Source organism: Stegostoma tigrinum, chromosome 15 (genome assembly GCF_030684315.1).
Source record: "Stegostoma tigrinum isolate sSteTig4 chromosome 15, sSteTig4.hap1, whole genome shotgun sequence".
Taxonomy (NCBI): domain Eukaryota; kingdom Metazoa; phylum Chordata; class Chondrichthyes; order Orectolobiformes; family Stegostomatidae; genus Stegostoma; species Stegostoma tigrinum.
Genome location: NC_081368.1, coordinates 395,937 through 413,310, shown reverse-complemented (window position 1 = coordinate 413,310; position 17,374 = coordinate 395,937). Strand labels below are relative to the sequence as shown.

Genomic DNA, 17,374 nt, shown 5'->3' with positions numbered 1-17,374 from the left:
CTTGGCCTGCTGTGTTCATTCAACTCCACATTTTGTTACATCACTACTGTATCACCATTTCCCTTTCCCTGGTGTACTGCCCACGGCAATGTTTTGACTCCGAGTTGACTTGATAAGTAAGTGCAACCCTTCTTTCGTTCAGAGTTGCTCACTCTAAAGTTCGGTGCTCTTGCAGATCTGATGAGTGCAAGATTAAAAGCTTTGAAAGCATTTACGCTTTTACATCATCACTCAGGTTGGCACTATCAAGCAAGAATTCAAAACTTGGTTAAAAATCCTTACGCAGTAACTCTTCAAGCGGATGAAGTCTACCGTCATTGGAATTGATTGGTCACTGTTCCGATTCAATGCTTTGATGTAGTCTAAAAGGTCAGCAAAAAATTTATAGCCACCCTTGAGTACACAAAGGGCAACGATATGGTGATTTCCCATGGCTTTCATTATATCCCTTGCCAGACGTTCAGTCCTGCGGATAAAGAAAGAGATTTGTGTTCACACCTCTTTGAAATGGTCTAAAATGGAGAAATCAGCACAAAAGTATTGAATTATTTAAAACTGTACAATACAGGAATGGATTCTTCGGCCCACAATTTGATTTGCATCCTTGAACCAAATTCTTCCAAATTGTCAATTGAATTTTACTTCCAAATGATTCCTCTCCTCACAATCAAAACCAACACCTCCAAACTAATTCAGGCACAAAAGTAAAGTCTATATAAAATTAACTCCTACTTCAAGAGGCAAACAGGCAACAGAGCATAAGTCCCCTGTGGTCATTCCTCTCTCAAGCAGGTATACTGTTTTGGATACTACTGGGGGCAAGATCTGTCAGAGGAAAGCAAAGCAGCAGCCAAATCAGAGGCACGACTGGCACTGTTGTATAGCACGGAGGGTTGAAGTGAAGGCAAGTGGTAGTGATCAGGGACTCTATAGTCAGGGGCACTGATAGGAGTTTCTGTGGTTATGAATAAGACTCTAGGATGGTATACTGCCTTAGGGTCAAGAATGATTCTGCGCAAGCACAGGATATTCTGAAGCGGGAGGGTGAGCAGCCAGAGGCTGTGGCCCATGTCAGTACTAACAACTTAGGCAGGAAGAAAGAAGCCCTGCCTAAGGGAATTTCAGGAGTTAGAAAATTGAAAAGCAGGGCGTCTAGGGTTGTAATCTTGGGATTATTTCCTGCGACATGTGCTAGGGAAGCCAGAAAGAGGAAGATGGAGGAGGCGATGGCCTAGTGATATTAATGTTAATCCAGAGACCCAGATAACGATTTGGGGACCTAGGTTTGAATCCTGCCATGGCAGATGGTGAAATCTGAAACCGATAAGTATCTGGAATTAACAGTCTAACACCTGGCTCACTAATGCCCTTGAGGGAATGAACTGCCATCCTTATCTGGTCTGGCCTACATGTGACTCCAGACCCACAGCAATGCGGTTAACTCTGAACTGCCCTCTGGGCAATGAATGCTGCCTGGCCAATGATCTCCCTCATCCCGCGAATGAATAAATGAAGAAAAATATTACAGTTGAATGTCTGACTGAGAAGTCAGTGTGGGGAGGGTGGGTTCAGATATGTGGATCACTGGGATCTCTTCCAGTGCAGGAGGGATCTTTTCAAGAAGGATGGTTTACACTTAAACTGCAAGGGCACCAATATGCTTGGTCATAGGGTTTGCTCGTGCTAAATTAGTGCTGTGGGGCTGGAAACAAAAGCAGTAGGTCAGCATTTGGAGTGACTGAGGAGAAGACAGAGGTCAAGTTAGTTGAACAGGAAGAACAGGCCGGACCAAGCAAATTAACAACTCGAGTGGCCTGAAATGTATTTATTTTAATGCAAGGAGGTTAACGGATAAGGCAAAAGAACATACAGCCTGGATTAGCACATGGAACTATAATGTCGCAACCACTATAAAAACTTATAGAACATAACAGCACAGTGCAGGCCCTTCGGCCCTCGATGTTGTGCCGACCTGTCATACCGATCTGAAGCCCATCGAACCTACACTATTCCATGTATGTCCATATGTTTATCCAATGACGACTTAAATGTACCTAAAGTTGGCGAATCTACTACTGTTGCAGGCAAAGCGTTCCATTCCCTTACTACTCTGAGTAAAGAAACTACCTCTGACATCTATCCTATATCTTTCACCCCTCAATTTAAAGCTATGCCCCCTCGTGCTCGCCGTCACCATCCTAGGAAAAAAGCTCTCCCTATCCACCCTATCTAACCCTCTGATTATTTTATATGGAAGAGGGGGAAAAAGGTTCAGGAATTTGGTTGAAAGATGATATGAACTTTTAAAAGAGTTGGGGGATATTTTAAAAGTGCAATGTGTATTGAATGCATTTTATGTTATTGTCCCATGTTTATTATATAAGTTAGTGTTTGAGGTATTTAACCATAGCTACTTCTGGAAACAGAGAGCTTTTTCCCACAGATACTTGGGTGATGGAAAATTAAATTTCAACCTGTGGTTTCATTTTCTTATAATATACTTAATTTAGTGGTGGTGCTTCAGGATTAAAACAGTTGAGTTTCAGGAGTTGGTGGTGATATGAGTGGGAGGTAGCTGGGTGAAGCACTAGATTGAGATGGAGAAGCCATGCCACTATAAGATCATTAGGGAACTTGGCCAAGGGAGTTATGGGACTGTGTATGAAGCAAGACACTGCAAGAGCCAAATTAAAGTTGCTGTGAAGAAAGTGTTGTGCAACTCTCCCGAATCTTCAGAACTGGCTCTGCAGGAGTTCTGGGCACTGAGCAGTGTGAAGAAGAGACACCAAAATGTGATCTGGCTTCGTGAGTGCATCCTACAAAAGGAGCGGAATCACCCAGAGGATCAAGAAGGCTCTGTGGGAATCAGACAGCCACTTGCTCCTGATCGAGACTTGCCTGAAGGGAAAGTGTTGCTTTGATCCTAGGATGTCCCATGTTTTGCGGTTTGTGGTGGAGTTCTGTGATGGGGGCAATTTGAATGACTACTTACTGAGCAGATGTGCTGATGGCAGGATGAACAATCACTTCATACAACAGCTCAGTGCTGCTGTGGTATTCCTGCACCTCAACCAGATCATCCATCGAGACCTCAAACCAGACAATGTCCTCATCGCCAACACTCCAACTGGACCTCTTCTAAAGGGAGTTTACATTCAAGCTCCAGGAAGCAACGTTCACATAACCTCAACATCCTCGGGGGCTAAGTACTGGAAGTGGAACTGGGCTCAGATGAGACATTAAGGTATAAGGAGGAACAAAAATGAGATGTTGCAAAGATAGAGGGCTGGGGGGCCTTTTGTGATTTAAAAAAAAACCTGAAGGGGAATGATCAGGCTGTCTTAAACCTTGAGCAAGGATGCTATTGTGAAGAGGCCACAAATCTGAGTTTATATTTTAAACTGTGGTTACCGGGGGTGGGGACGACGACAAGTAACCTCAAAGTTAGGTTTGGAGGGAGAATGGGATTGTCTTTGTGGGGATGGGATCAGTACCACTCAACCAGTACCAAAAAAAATTTTTTAAAAACTTGGTTGATACAAGGATTGGACTGACAGCTCAATATTCCAGGTGAGATAGAGAGGGATGTAAAAGGGATGGGGGAAGATGCATGACTGATTAAGGAGAACATCATAGCTGTACTACGACAGGACACCTTGGAGGGCTCATCCAGAGAGGCCATATTGGTACAACTCACAAATTGGAAAGGTGCACTCACTAAGATAGTGTTAGACGATACGTAGCAGGTGGGAGCTGGAGGAACAGGTATGTAAGCTGATAATGGAAAAATGCATCACCAACAGGGTTGTTTGTAGTGGGTAATTTTAACTTCCACAACATTGATTGGCAGACATAAAACAGGGAATTGGATGGGGCAGAATTTCTTTGGTGCATCCAAGAGAGTTTCTTGAAATAATATGTGGATTGTCCAATGAGGGAAGGGGCCACACTACACCTTGTATTAGGGAATTAGCCTGGCCAAGTCATCGAAGTTTTAGCTGGGGAGCATTTTGGGAACAATGCTCATAATTCCATAAGTTTTAAGATAGTTATGGATAAGGATAAGACTGGTCCTTGAGGGAAAGTGCTAAATTGGGGAAGGTTAATTATACCAGATTCAGGCAGGAACTGGAGAAATTAGATTGGGGGCTGCGTTGAGGATAAATCCACGTCTGACATGTGGGAGTCTTTTAAAGGTCAGTTAATGAGTGTTCAGGACCAACATGTTCACTTGTAGAGGGATTGAGTTCCAGAGCCGTGATGTCATGCTGCAACTGTACAAAACACTAGTGCGGCCTCATTTGCAATACTGCGTGCAGTTCTGGTCGTCCCATTACAGGATGGATGTGGAAGCATTGGAAAAGGTGCAGAAGAGATTTATCAGGATGTTGCCTGGTCTGGAGCGCACGCCCTATGAAGAAAGGCTGAGGGACTTGGGTCTGTTCTCATTGGAGAGAAGGAGGCTAAGAGGGGATTTAATAGAGACATACAGGATGATCAGAGGATTAGATAGGGTGGACAGTGAGAGTCCTTTTCCCAAGGATGATGACTTCAGCTTGTACAAGGGGGCATAGTTACAAATTGAGGGGTGATAGATTTAAGACAGATGTCAGAGGCAGGTTCTTTACTCAGAGTGGTAAGGGTGTGGAACGCCCTGCCTGCCAATGTAGTTAACTCAGCCACACTTGGGGCATTTAAACAGTCCTTGGATAAGCATATGGTTAATGATAGTATAGTGTAGGGAGAGGGGCTTAGGTTAGTTTACAGGTCAGCGCAACATTGAGGGCCGAAGGGCCTGTTCTGCGCTGCATTGTTCTATGTTGACAATGAAAGTCAAGGATGACAAGATTCAGGAACTCTGGATGTCAAGAATATTGAAAGTGTAGACCAAAAAAAAGGGAAAAGGAGGCATGTGTAAGGTTTAAGAAACTGAAAAATCATACAACGCCCCCGAGGAGAATAAAGGAAGCAGGAAAAATTTAAACAAGGAATTAGGAGGGCTAAAAGCAATCATGAAATGCCGTTGGAAAATAAGACTAAGTAGAAACCCAATGAATGTTATACATATATTAGGAGCAAGAAGCGAGCTAGGGAAAGGGTAGATCCACTCAAGGGGAAAGGAACTAATTTGTGCACAGTTAGAGAAAGTTGGGGTGAGGTCCCTAATGAGTGCTTGGCATTGGTGTTCACCAAGGAGGACATAGATGATGGTAAGATTAGGGAAGGGTATGTTGATTGGACATGATGGGATCTGTCACAGGATACTAAGGTAATCAGGAGAAGAGATTGCTGGGGCTTTGACAGAGATCTCTGCATCTTCTTTAGCTACAGGCAAGGTCCCACAGACTGGAGAATAGGTAAAATTGTTCCTTTGTTGAGAAGGGCAACAGGGATAATCCAAGAAACTATAGGCTGGTGAGCAGTGCATTAGTGGTAGGGAGATTATTAGTGAAGATTCTTTGGGGCAGATCTACTCACATTTGGAAAAAAAAATGGATTTATTAGGGATAGTTAGTTGAAGGGTCAATAATGATAGTAATATTTCAAAGTTGTGCTCTCTCCTGCTTTTTGAAATCCCTGAAGTTCTGCCACTGTCACCAGTTTAAGTTGTTGTATTGTTCATTGTTAAATTGGGGTGAAGGGGCTTCAAATATGATTAGAGAAAGTGGGTTTGCCTTAGAAAAGGACACTTCCGCCTGAAGGGCCTGTACTGTGCTGTGCTGTGCTGTTCTGGAAGAGACGGGTGAGAAGAAACATTAAAATAAAATAAAGAACTGCAAATGGTGGAAATAAGAAACAAGAGCAGAAATTGTTGGAGGAACTTAGCATATCAGGCAATATCTGTGGGGAGTGAGGCTCCTTGTAGAAGCTGGCAACGTCAGAATAGAGAATGGAATAGGGTCGTTACAGGAAGCAAGGTGTCCTCAGATGGCAATGTCCACCTTCCTCCTCAACCGAGGATTCCTCACCGCTGTGGTCAACAGGCCCTCGGTAATGTCTGACATCTTCAGCCCCCTCTTCGCTCCCACGACAATGATGGTGTTCCCCAGTGGTCCTCACTTACCACCCCACTTGCATTCACATCCAAAGGATAATTTCTGCCACTTCCAACAAGATGCCACCACTGGACACATTCCCTTTGCCTCTTATCAGCATTCTGCAGGGACTATTCCATCTGGGCCACTCCTCCTCCACACTCCCATGGCACCTTCCCATGCAATTGCAGATGGTGCAACACCTGGCTGTTCACCCACCTCCTCAGTATCCAAGGCCTCATGACACACCTTCCAAGAGAAGCACACTTCACCTGCATTTTACTCAACCTAGGCTACTGCATTTGCCACTCAACTTCATCTCCTCTACACTGGGGAGATAAAATGCAAACTGGGCAAAAGATCTGCAAATCACCTCGGTTCTGTCCATAAAAAAGACCCTGAACTTCCAGTTGCCTGCGACTTCATCGCACCACCACGTTCCTCAGGCTTGCTACAGTGGTCCAGTAAAGCTCAGGACAAGCTGGAAAAACTGCACCTCATTTTCCACTTGGGAACTCTGAAGCCTTCAGGTCTCAATATCAAGTTCGCTAATTTTAGGGCCTTAGCACCTTCTCCCTAAGCAACTCCACAAACCAGACCTTGTGATCACGTGGTCTGTTACCACAAAAAACCCATTTTCAGCTATTCATTCTCATTCCTTTGTCTGCCCAATTGTTTCTTCTCTCTCTGGGCTCCATCACCACCTAACCAATCACTCCTCCCCCATTTCCCCACCTCTCCATTGAAAATACTAACTTTCTCTGAACAACAATCAGGTTCTGACCTGATCACTGGAACCAAAAGGTTAACTCAGTTTTCTCTCAATTCCACCCAGACCAGCTGAAATTTTTCCAATTTCTACAGGAAATATTTTCACATAAGACAGGAGTTCACAGTATTGGGAACAATCATGAATTCAGGATTGATTAATATAAAGAAGACAGAGTCAGGATTAACTCATTTTTTCAGGTTGTAAAGATGTATCTAAGTGCAGTTCCATAAGGATCAGTCTGAGGAAATGTTGGAAACAGTGAGGTCTTACACTTTGGTTGGAAAAGATTAAAAAATACAGAGCTTTAAGTGGAGAGAGATTCCAAAAACAGTACAGCCCAAAAGGATCTGTGCATAACGCACAAAACATTACACATGTGGGTGCAACAATAAATTCAGGCAACCTGAATTTTGGCCTTTATTGCCAGAGGTTTGGAGTTTAAACATAAGTCTTGCTACACTATTGGTGAGACAGTACTTGGAATTGAGTTAATAAAGTGTGAAGCTCGATGAACACAGCAGGCCAAGCAGCATCTCAGGAGCACAAAAGCTGACATTTCGGGCCTAGACCCTCCATCAGAGAGGGGGATGGGGTGAGGGCTCGGGAATAAATAGGGAGAGAGGGGGAGGCGGACCGAAGATGGAGAGAAAAGAAGATAGGTGGAGAGGAGAGTATAGGTGGGGAGGTAGGGAGGGGATAGGTCAGTCCAGGGAAGACGGACAGGTCAAGGCAGTGGGATGAGGTTAGTAGGTAGGAAATGGAGGTGCGGCTTGGGGTGGGGGGAAGGGATGGGTGAGACGAAGAACAGGTTAGGGAGGCAGAGACAGGCTGGGCTGGATTTGGCATCATCCTCCGAGACTTCTGCCATCCACAATCCGACCCCACCACCCAAGACATTTTTCCATCCCCACCCTTGTCTGCTTTCCAGAGAAACCACTCTCTCCGTGACTCCCTTGTTCGCTCCACACTGCCCTCCAACCCCACCACACCCGGCACCTTCCCCTGCAACCGCAGGAAGTGCTACACTTGCCCCCACACCTCCTCCCTCACCCAATCCCAGGCCCCAAGATGACTTTCCATATTAAGCAGAGGTTCACCTGCACATCTGCCAATGTGGTATACTGTATCCATTGTACCCAGTGTGGCTTCCTCTACATTGGGGAAACCAAGCGGAGGCTTGGGGACCACTTTGCAGAACACCTCCGCTCGGTTCGCAATAAACAACTGCACCTCCCAGTCGCAAACCATTTCCACTCCCCCTCCCATTCTTCAGATGACATGTCCATCATGGGCCTCCTGCAGTGCCACAATGATGCCACCCGAAGGTTGCAAGAACAGCAACTCATATTCCGCTTGGGAACCCTGCAGCCCAATGGTATCAATGTGGATTTCACCAGCTTCTAAATCTCCCCTTCCCCCACCGCATCCCAAAACCAGCCCAGTTTGTTCCCTCCCCCCACTGCACCACACAACCAGCCCAGCTCATCCCTTCCCCCCACTGCATCCCAAAACCAGCCCAGCCGGTCTCCGCCTCCCTAACCTGTTCTTCCTCTCACCCATCCCTTCCTCCCACCCCAAGCCGCACCTCCGTTTCCTACCTACTAACCTCATCAACCTGTCCATCTTCCCTGGACTGACCTATCCCCTCCCTACCTCCCCACCTATACTCTCCTCTCCACCTGTCTTTTTTTCTCTCCATCTTCGGTCCGCCTCCCTCTCTCTCCCTATTTGTTCCAGTTCCCGCTCCCCATCCCCCTCTCTGATGAAGGGTCTAGGCCCGAAACGTCAGCTTTTGTGCTCCTGAGATGCTGCTTGGCCTGCTGTGTTCATCCAGCTTCACACTTTATTATCTTGGTTTCTCCAGCATCTGCAGTTCCCATTATCACTTGGAATTGTGTGTTCAGTTTTGGACAAAAACAGAAATTGCTCTAAAAACTCAACAGGTGTATGCAGAGAAAGCAAAGTCAATATTTCGGGTACAGTGACTCTTAGATCTCCAGTAGCCATAGTTCTTGGTTTTATTCGATTAATGTGCTTCCATATCTCTTTCAAGTATTTCCACCTTGAAGTTGTGTCTCTCTACGACAAGATTTCTGTTCTAACCTTTTTTCTTGTTCTCCATCTTTACTTTTGTTTTCTCTCCTTGTATCTGAAGCCTATTATCAAATTATATGGGCTCCTTTCAGTGCAGCTCACCCATTCGTTCCTACTCTTCAACATTTATTCAGCTTTTCTTCTGTCTAGGCCTGCTATCCATCATCGCCTTGTTTACCCATCCCTTTCATAGCTCTCTCTCTTGGCTCTATCTCCACCTGTAAGCCGAGACAGTAATCACTGAGACGGTAATCTCTGTTTCTCTTCTTGGTAATCATCTTTCTTGTCCTCTCCTATCGGTGAATTGCTTTATCTCTCTCTCCCCTCGATGGTCATCTCACTTCCTCACATACTCTTGGCAATTTCTCAGTCATCCTCTCCTTGGAAACTCTCTGTTTGTTGATTTTTCCTTTCTCAATTCAGTGACTTTTCTTCACCGTCTTCTCACTGATTTTCTCACTCTCTATCATTGCAGGGTGATTTTCTCTCTCACCCTCACCACTTCATGATTTTCTCCTCCTTTCAAATCTCAGTGCTTCTCTCACATTCAGACATGGGGTCTGGAAATAGATACAGGCTATGTGGAGCCTATTCAGGGAAAAACTCCTGTGTGTCCTCGATAAGTATGTACCTGTCAGGCAGGGAGGAAGCTGTAGAGTGCGGGAGCCATGGTTTACGAAGGAAGTGGAATCTCTGATCAAGAGGAAGAAGATGGCTTATGTTAGGATGAGATGCGAAGGCTCAGTTAGGAGGCTCGAGGGCTACGAGGTAGTCAGGAAAGACCTAAAGAGAGAGCTCAGAAGAGCCAGGAGGAGACATGAGAAGTTGTTGGCGGATAGGATCAGGGTAAACCCTCAGGCTTTCTATAGGTACATAACGAATAAAAGAATGACAAGAGTAAGATTAGAGCCAATCAAGGATAGTGGTGGGAAGTTGTGTGTGGAGTCAGAGGAGATAGGGGAAGCACTAAATGAATATTTTTCGACAGTATTCACTCTAGAAAACGACAATGTTGTCAAGGAGAATACTGAGATACAGGCTACTAGACTAGGTGGGATTGAGGTTCACAAGAAAGAGGTATTAGAAATCCTACAGAGTGTGAAGATAGATAAGTCCCCTGGGCTGGATGGGATTTATCCTAGGATCCTCCAGGAAGCCAGGGAGGAGATTGCCGAGCCTTTGGCATTCATCTTTAACTCGTCATTGTCTACAGGAATAGTGCCAGACGACTGGAGGAGAGCAAATGTGATTCCCCTGTTCAAGAAGGGGAGTAGAGACAACCCTGGTAATTATAGACCATTGAGCCTTACCTCAGTTGTTGGTAAAGTGTTGGAAAAGGTTATAAGGGATAGGATTTATAATCATCCAGAAAAGAATAATTTGATTAGGGATAGTCAGCACGGTTTTGTGAAGGCAAGGTCGTGCCTCACAAACCCTATTGAGTTCTTTGAAAAGGTAACCAAACAGGTAGATGAGAGTAAACCGGTTGATGTGGTATATTTGGACCAGGGGCCTGTCGGGAAGCCGGTGAGTCACTGTTTTTGAATCTTTAAAAAGCTTACCTCGATCACAGCACCTCGGAGCAGAGGTTTCTGGGAAGGGAGTGACTTTTTTTTCATCCCTCAGCTATGTAAGTGATCGTTGTGTAAACCCGAGACCCTACCCTTGTAGGGCCTCCCACCCATCCACCTCCTCTAACCTTATACACCAGGGACAAATCAATGTAAGCTTCTTTTTTGTTTTAAACTTTCTGTTTAGGTGATTATCAGGGATGGCAGATGTCTCGGATCGTGTCTTTGGGGTCCTAAAGGGAGAGGGTGACCAGCCCCAAGTCGTGGTCCACACTGGCACCAACGACATAGGTAGAAAGAGGGATAGGGGTTTCAGGGAGCTAGGGTGGATGCTGAGAGCTAGAACAAACAGAGTGGTTCTCTCTGGTTTGTTACCCGTGCCACGTGATAGCGAGGGAAAGAGCCGGGAGAGATTTCAGCTGACCACGTGGCTGCAGGGATGGTGCAGGATGGAGGGCTTCAGGTACATGGACAATTGGGGCTCATTCTGGGTAAGGTGGGACCTCTACAAACAGGACAGTCTCCACTTGAACCAGAGGGGCACTAATATCCTAGGTGGGAAATTTGCTAGTGCTATTCAGGTGGATTTAAACTGGCTCAAAAGGGGGATGGGAAACTGAGGTGTAGTCCTAGTACACAGGAGGATGAGCATAGGGAGGATATGGTCAGGACCTCACTGTCACAGGAGTGTGCTGGCAGACAGCAAGCTGGATTGAAGAGGGTCTACTTTAATGCCAGGAGTATCCAGAATAAAGTAGGTGAGCCTGCAGCTTGGATAGGTACCTGGGATTTGGATGTTGTGGCCATTTCAGAGACATGGATAGAGCAGGGTCAGGAATGGATGTTGCAGGTTCCAGGGTTTAGATCTTTCATTAAGGTCAGGGAAGGTGGTAAAAGAGGGGGAGTTGTAGCTTTGTTGGTCAAGGACAGTATAACGGTGGCTGAAAGAACCTTTGATGAGGACTCGTCTACTGAGGTGGTATGGGCTGAGGTTGCCGAGGAAGGTTTGTCGACCGAGTCAGTATGGGTGGAATTAAGAACAGCAAGGGAGCAGTCACCTCACTGGGGGTTTTCTACAGACCCCCAAATAGCAGTAGGGAGATCGAAGAACTCATTGGCCGGCAGATTGTTGAAAAGTGCAAACGTATCGGGGTTGTTGTTATGGGTGACTTCAACTTTCCCAATATTGATTGAAACCTCCTTAGTGCAGATGGTTTGGATGGAGCCGTTTTTGTCAGGTGTGTTCAGGAGGGTTTCCTGACTCAGTATGTGGACAGGCCGACAAGGGGAGAGGCCATTTTGGATTTGGTGCTCGGCAATGAGCCAGGACAGGTGTCAGATCTCGTGGTAGGAGAACACTTTGGCGACAGTGACCACAACAGCCTCGCATTTACCATAGCCATAGAAAGGGAAAGGAGCAGTTACCAGGGGAAGATATTTAACTGGGGTAAAGGAAACTACGACGCTATGACACAGTCCGCCAATTCCTGAGCAACTAACCCAAACAAACAGACAAAACGGGCTCAGAAACCATAACCACTCTCCCCTACATCAAAGACATTTCCGAAATGACTGCCAGACTACTCGGACCTCTTGGCTTCAGGGTAGCCCACAAACCCACCAACACACTAAAACAGCAGCTAATGAACTTAAAAGACCCTATACAGTCAACAAGCAAAACGAACGTCATCTACAAAATACCTTGCAAGAACTGTGACAAACACTACATTGGACAAACTGACAGAAAGCTAGCCACCAGGATACGTGAACATCAACTAGCCACAAAACAACATGACCCACTATCACTCGTATCCTTACATACAGATAAGGAAAGACACCACTTTGATTGGGACAACACATCCATCTTAGGACAAGCCAAACAGAGACACGCACGAGAATTCCTAGAAGCATGGCATTCCAACCGGAACTCCATCAACAAACACATTGGCTCCAAATCAATCTACCATCCCCTGAGAAAAAGAACAGGAAAGGACATCACCAACACAGGGAAACCTAACCAGACAAATAGAAAGTGGGACATAACACCAGCGCCTCGTTGGAGGCTCACTGATGATGTTACCTAGAATGGTGACAAAACGTCTGAGAACTAACCTTCCAGCTCAGCGAGCAATCTCACATCCAGAATCTCAACCTGAGCTACAAATCTTCAAAACTCGCTAACACTACAATCCAGCTTGCTGTCTGCCAGTACACTCGTGTGACACTGAGGTCCTGACCATGTCCTCCCGACACTCATTTATTAATAGAGCGATGGAGTTCCGGAACCACGAGGTTATGCTGCAGCTGTACAAAACTCTGGTGCGGCCGCACTTGGAGTATTGTGTACAGTTCTGGTCACCGCATTATAAGAAGGATGAGGAAGCTTTGGAAAGGGTGCAGAGGAGATTTACTCGGATGTTGCCTGGTATGGAGGGAAGGTTTTACGAGGAAAGGCTGAGGGACTTGAGGCTGTTTTCGTTAGAGAGAAGAAGGTTGAGAGGTGACTTAATTGAGACATATAAAATAATCAGAGGGTTAGATAGGGTGGATAGGGAGAGCCTTTTTCCTAGGATGATGACGGCGAGCACGAGGGGGCATAGCTTTAAATTGAGGGGTGAAAGATATAGGACAGATGTCAGAGGTAGTTTCTTTATTCAGAGTAGTAACAGAATGGAACGCTTTGCCTGCAACAGTAGTAGATTCGCCAACTTTAGGTACATTTAAGTCATCATTGGACAAGCATATGGACATACATGGAATAGTGTAGGTTAGATGGGCTTCAGAACGGTATGACAGGTCGGCACATCAAGGGCCGAAGGGCCTGTACTGTGCTGTAATGTTCTATGTTCTAAGCTCACATCCAAACAACTCCACCCACAACATTCACACCCCAACACCCCGCAAGCTTTCTCTTCAGCATGAATACCATCTTTTTCTACTTGCTAACTGTTCTGATGAAGAGTCGTCAGACAAAACGTTAACTCTGCTTTCTTCTCACAAATGCTACCGGCCCTGCTGAGTTTCTCCAGCAATTCTGGTTTCTATTTCATTTAATTGACTCTTGAAATGGAGGGGTTACAATGAAAACTTGAACAGGCTATGTTCACTGGGATTTCGAAGAATGAGAGGTGATCTTATCGAGACATACAAGATTCTGAAGGGGCAGAAGACAGTGGATTCTGAAAACTGCTTTCTGTCAAAGGAAAAGACTAGAATTTAGGGGAAAAGTTAAGAAGTCGTAAATATGAAGTGAGAGAGATTTAACGGGACAATGTAATTAAGAAACTCAAGAGGACAGAGCCACAATTCAAAATAATCAAAGAAAGCTGAAGAGGCTTGTTCTCATGCTGATGTCATTTCAAAGTTTCTTTCAAAATGTAGGTTATTAGAGGGAATAGGCAGTGAATGTAGAGATCAACATATGAGTGCCGAACATAGGTACTGGTTCATGTAGTGTGATGTAGTCTCCTTAAAGACCCTACTCAGGGTCATGTGTCTCCACTCTAACACCTAAAGCAGGAGACAAATTAGGAAAATAAAATAGTCACAACAGCTAGCACAGACATTTATTCCTGTATTCAACATCTGCTTCAATCTAAAAACAAAAATAGAAGTTTATGGAGAGAAAACAGAGTGAACATTTCGGATCCAGTGAGCCGTCTTCAGAACACAATAACTCCGCTTTCTCTCCGCAGAATCCTATTTTTGCCAGACCAGCTGAGTATTTTTTCCCCCCCAAGCAATTTCCATTTCTGATTTCCAGCATCTGTGGTTCTTTGGTTTTCCAGCCTAAAGGAGCTGAGGCAGCCATATGGTTTGTATATAGTTTTTGAAGAAAATGCAGTCAGTGCTAGGCAAAGAAAGCACCGAAGCTGATCAGAAAGCAATTCTGGAACAGTTAAATATTAACGACTGACTTCCCCAAAGTCTTCTTTCAAAGGTGCTTGACGGTTCAAAAGATATACGGTCAGGTAACAGTGTATTATAAACCACTAACCTATCCATGATTAAACCATGAGGAATATATACTCTTTCCAGATCATTTGAGTAATGCTTTGGGATGCAAAACAGATCGAGGTCGTAGCCTTGTTCATCATCAGTGATCTAAAAAATATAATAATGCAAAATTAAAATTATTTCATTCTTCTGAACATATGCATTGGATCTTAACATATTCAAATTTACATTAAAAACTTTAAATTCTTCTGATGCAGTTTGGTGGTAGAAATCAGCACTTGAAGTTTCTATGTATTAGCTTTAGGAGCTGAACAGATTCCTCCAATCCAGCATCACTGACTGAAGTCAAGGTTTCTTTTAAAAATTCAATCACAGGATGAAGCCATATTTATTGCCTATCCTTAAGTGTCCAGAGGGCAGTTAAGAGTCAAACACATTCGCCTACATGTGACTGCAGACCAACAGCAGATTTGGTAAGGTTGGCAGCTTCCTTTCCTAAAAGACATTAGCGAACCAGATGGAATTCCCAATTGACAATGGATTCATGGTTACCATTAGACTCTTCATTCCAGATTTTTATTGAATTCAAATTCCACCATCTTTGGTGGTCTTCAGAACCTGGGTTCCCAGAACAAGACATAAGTCTCTGGATTAATATTGCCTCCTCTAATAGCTTCTGCCCAATCTAACATCACTGGCTTGAGAGACAAAGACTTTTTCCTGATTCAGTGCCATAGGTTTGAAAGAACCAAAATGAATTTTTTTTTTAAATTACCTGGGGGATGGGGGCTGTAGGGGTTGAGGTAGCATTTACTGCCCAGCTGTAATTGCCTTGGATGGGGGTGGGCCACTCTTGATCTGATGCTGTCCATGTAGGTTGACCTACTACACTGTTAAGGAAGGGATTCCAGCATCATTGGAGAAAGGTCACACACTCCAAGTCTGGATGGCAATGATTGGGAAAAACACAAACATGAAAAATAGGAGAGTTGGGCCTTTCAGCCCATCAAGCCCACTCCACCATTCAACAAGACCTGGTGAAGCCAGAGCATCCTAAACCTGTAAAACTTGACCTCCACAACCCCCTGTGGTAGTGAAGTCATTAAGTGTCTTGAAGACAGATGCATATAGGGATGCAGCAGCATCTGTGAAGAAAAAAAAAATCAGAGTTAACATTTCAGGTCCGGTAATCCTTCCTCAGAACAGTTCTGAGGAAGGGTCACCAGACCCAAAACATTAACTCTGATATTTTTCTTCAAAGCTGCTGCCAGACCTGCTGAGTTTTTACAGCAACTTTGTTTTTGTTCCTGATTTACAGCCTCTGCAGTCCTTTCAGTTTTTAAGATAGGGGTGTTCTTGATTAGCAAAGGAATCAAAGGTTACAGGGTGAAGGCAGCAGAATGGGGGTGGAGAAACAAATCAGCCATGGCTGAATGGCTCAATAGGCTAATGGCCTAATTCTATTTCTCCATCTTATGATTGTGACTTATTCTTTATCTCCACACCATGCTCCTGCTTTCTTCCAAGGAACTTGAACATCTTTGACTTCTAGAAGTCTCTTTCTTTCTTGAATATATTCAGTGACCTCACCTCATCTCCACACCCGTCTGCAGGAGGGAATTCCATAGATTCACCACCACGAATGACAAAATCCTTCATGTCAGTCAGAAATGGCTTACTGCACATTCCTGAGACCGAGACCCATTATTCAGGAAACCCCAAGCACAGGAATCATCACTCTAGCATCCAATCCATCACACCTCATCACTTCCTCACCCCACCCTCCCAACTTATGGGACATAGGCAATAAATACTGGCCCAGCCAGTGATGCCCATCTCTAGCAGCCCTTGAAAAGCTGGTGGTGAGCTACCTTTGAACCACTATAGTTCATGTTCCGCAAGTGGACCCACAATGCCCTTAGGAAGGGAGTTCCTTTAGTGTCCCTGGGTTAAAATCCTGGAACAGTGATATATTTTCAACTTTCTTTTTATTCATTCACACAGTGAGCATTTATTGCCTTTCCCTAATTGCCCAGAGGACAGTTCAGAGTCAACCACATTGCTATGGGTCTGGAGTCACGTGTAGGGCAGGCCAGGTAAGGATTGTACTTTCCTCCTGTAAGAAACATTTGCAAAACAGATGGTTTGCAAAATCGACAATGGTCCCATGGTCATCATTAGACTCTTGATTCCAGACTTTTATTGAATTCAAATCCCACGTTTTATTGGTAGAGGGATTGAGTTCTGGCGCTGTGATGTCATGCTGCAACTGTACAAAACACTAGTGCAGCCTCATTTGGAATATTGTGTGCAGTTCTGGTCGTCCCATTACAGGATGGATGTGGAAGCATTGGAAAACGTGCAGAGGAGATTTACCAGGATGTTGCCTGGTCTGGAGCGTAGGCCCTATGAAGAAAGGCTGAGGGTATTGGGTCTGTTCTCATTGGAGAGAAGGAGGCTAAGAGGGGATTTAATAGTGACATACAAGATGATCAGAGGATTAGATAGGGTGGACAGTGAGAGTCTTTTTCCGAGGATGATGACTTCAGCTTGTACAAGGGGGCATAGCTACAAATTGAGGGGTGATAGATTTAAGAGAGATGCCAGAGGCAGGTTCTTTACTCAGAGTGGTAAGGGCGTGGAACAGCCTGCCTGACAATGTAGTTAACTCAGCCACATTCGGGGCATTTAAACAGTCCTTGTATAAGCATATGGATAATGATGGGATAGTGTAGGGGGAGGGGCTTAGATTAGTTCACAGGCCGGCACAACATTGAGGGCCAAAGGGCCTATTCTGCGCTGTATTGTTCTATGTTGTAGCAGGATTCAAATCCAGGTCCCAAGAACACTACCTGGGTCTCTGAATCAGCAGTCCAGAATAATATCACTAGGCCACTGCCTACATCAATGAATGGTCATAGACTTGGAGGGGAACCTGCAGGTGG

The 17,374-nt window shown here is 44.9% G+C and overlaps 1 protein-coding gene across 2 annotated transcripts in view; it reads right to left on the bottom strand.

Moving 5' to 3' along the window:
* Positions 1-17,374, bottom strand: part of hprt1 (hypoxanthine phosphoribosyltransferase 1) — a 64,209-nt gene that overhangs the window by 37,763 nt on the left and 9,072 nt on the right. For both annotated transcript variants that reach the window (XM_048544644.2, XM_048544643.1), the window contains exons 2-3: positions 14,470-14,576; positions 283-466 (exon numbers count right to left, since the gene is read on the bottom strand). In XM_048544644.2, coding sequence (XP_048400601.1) covers positions 283-466; positions 14,470-14,576 — 291 coding nt within the window. The remainder of the gene's footprint in view (positions 1-282; positions 467-14,469; positions 14,577-17,374) is intronic.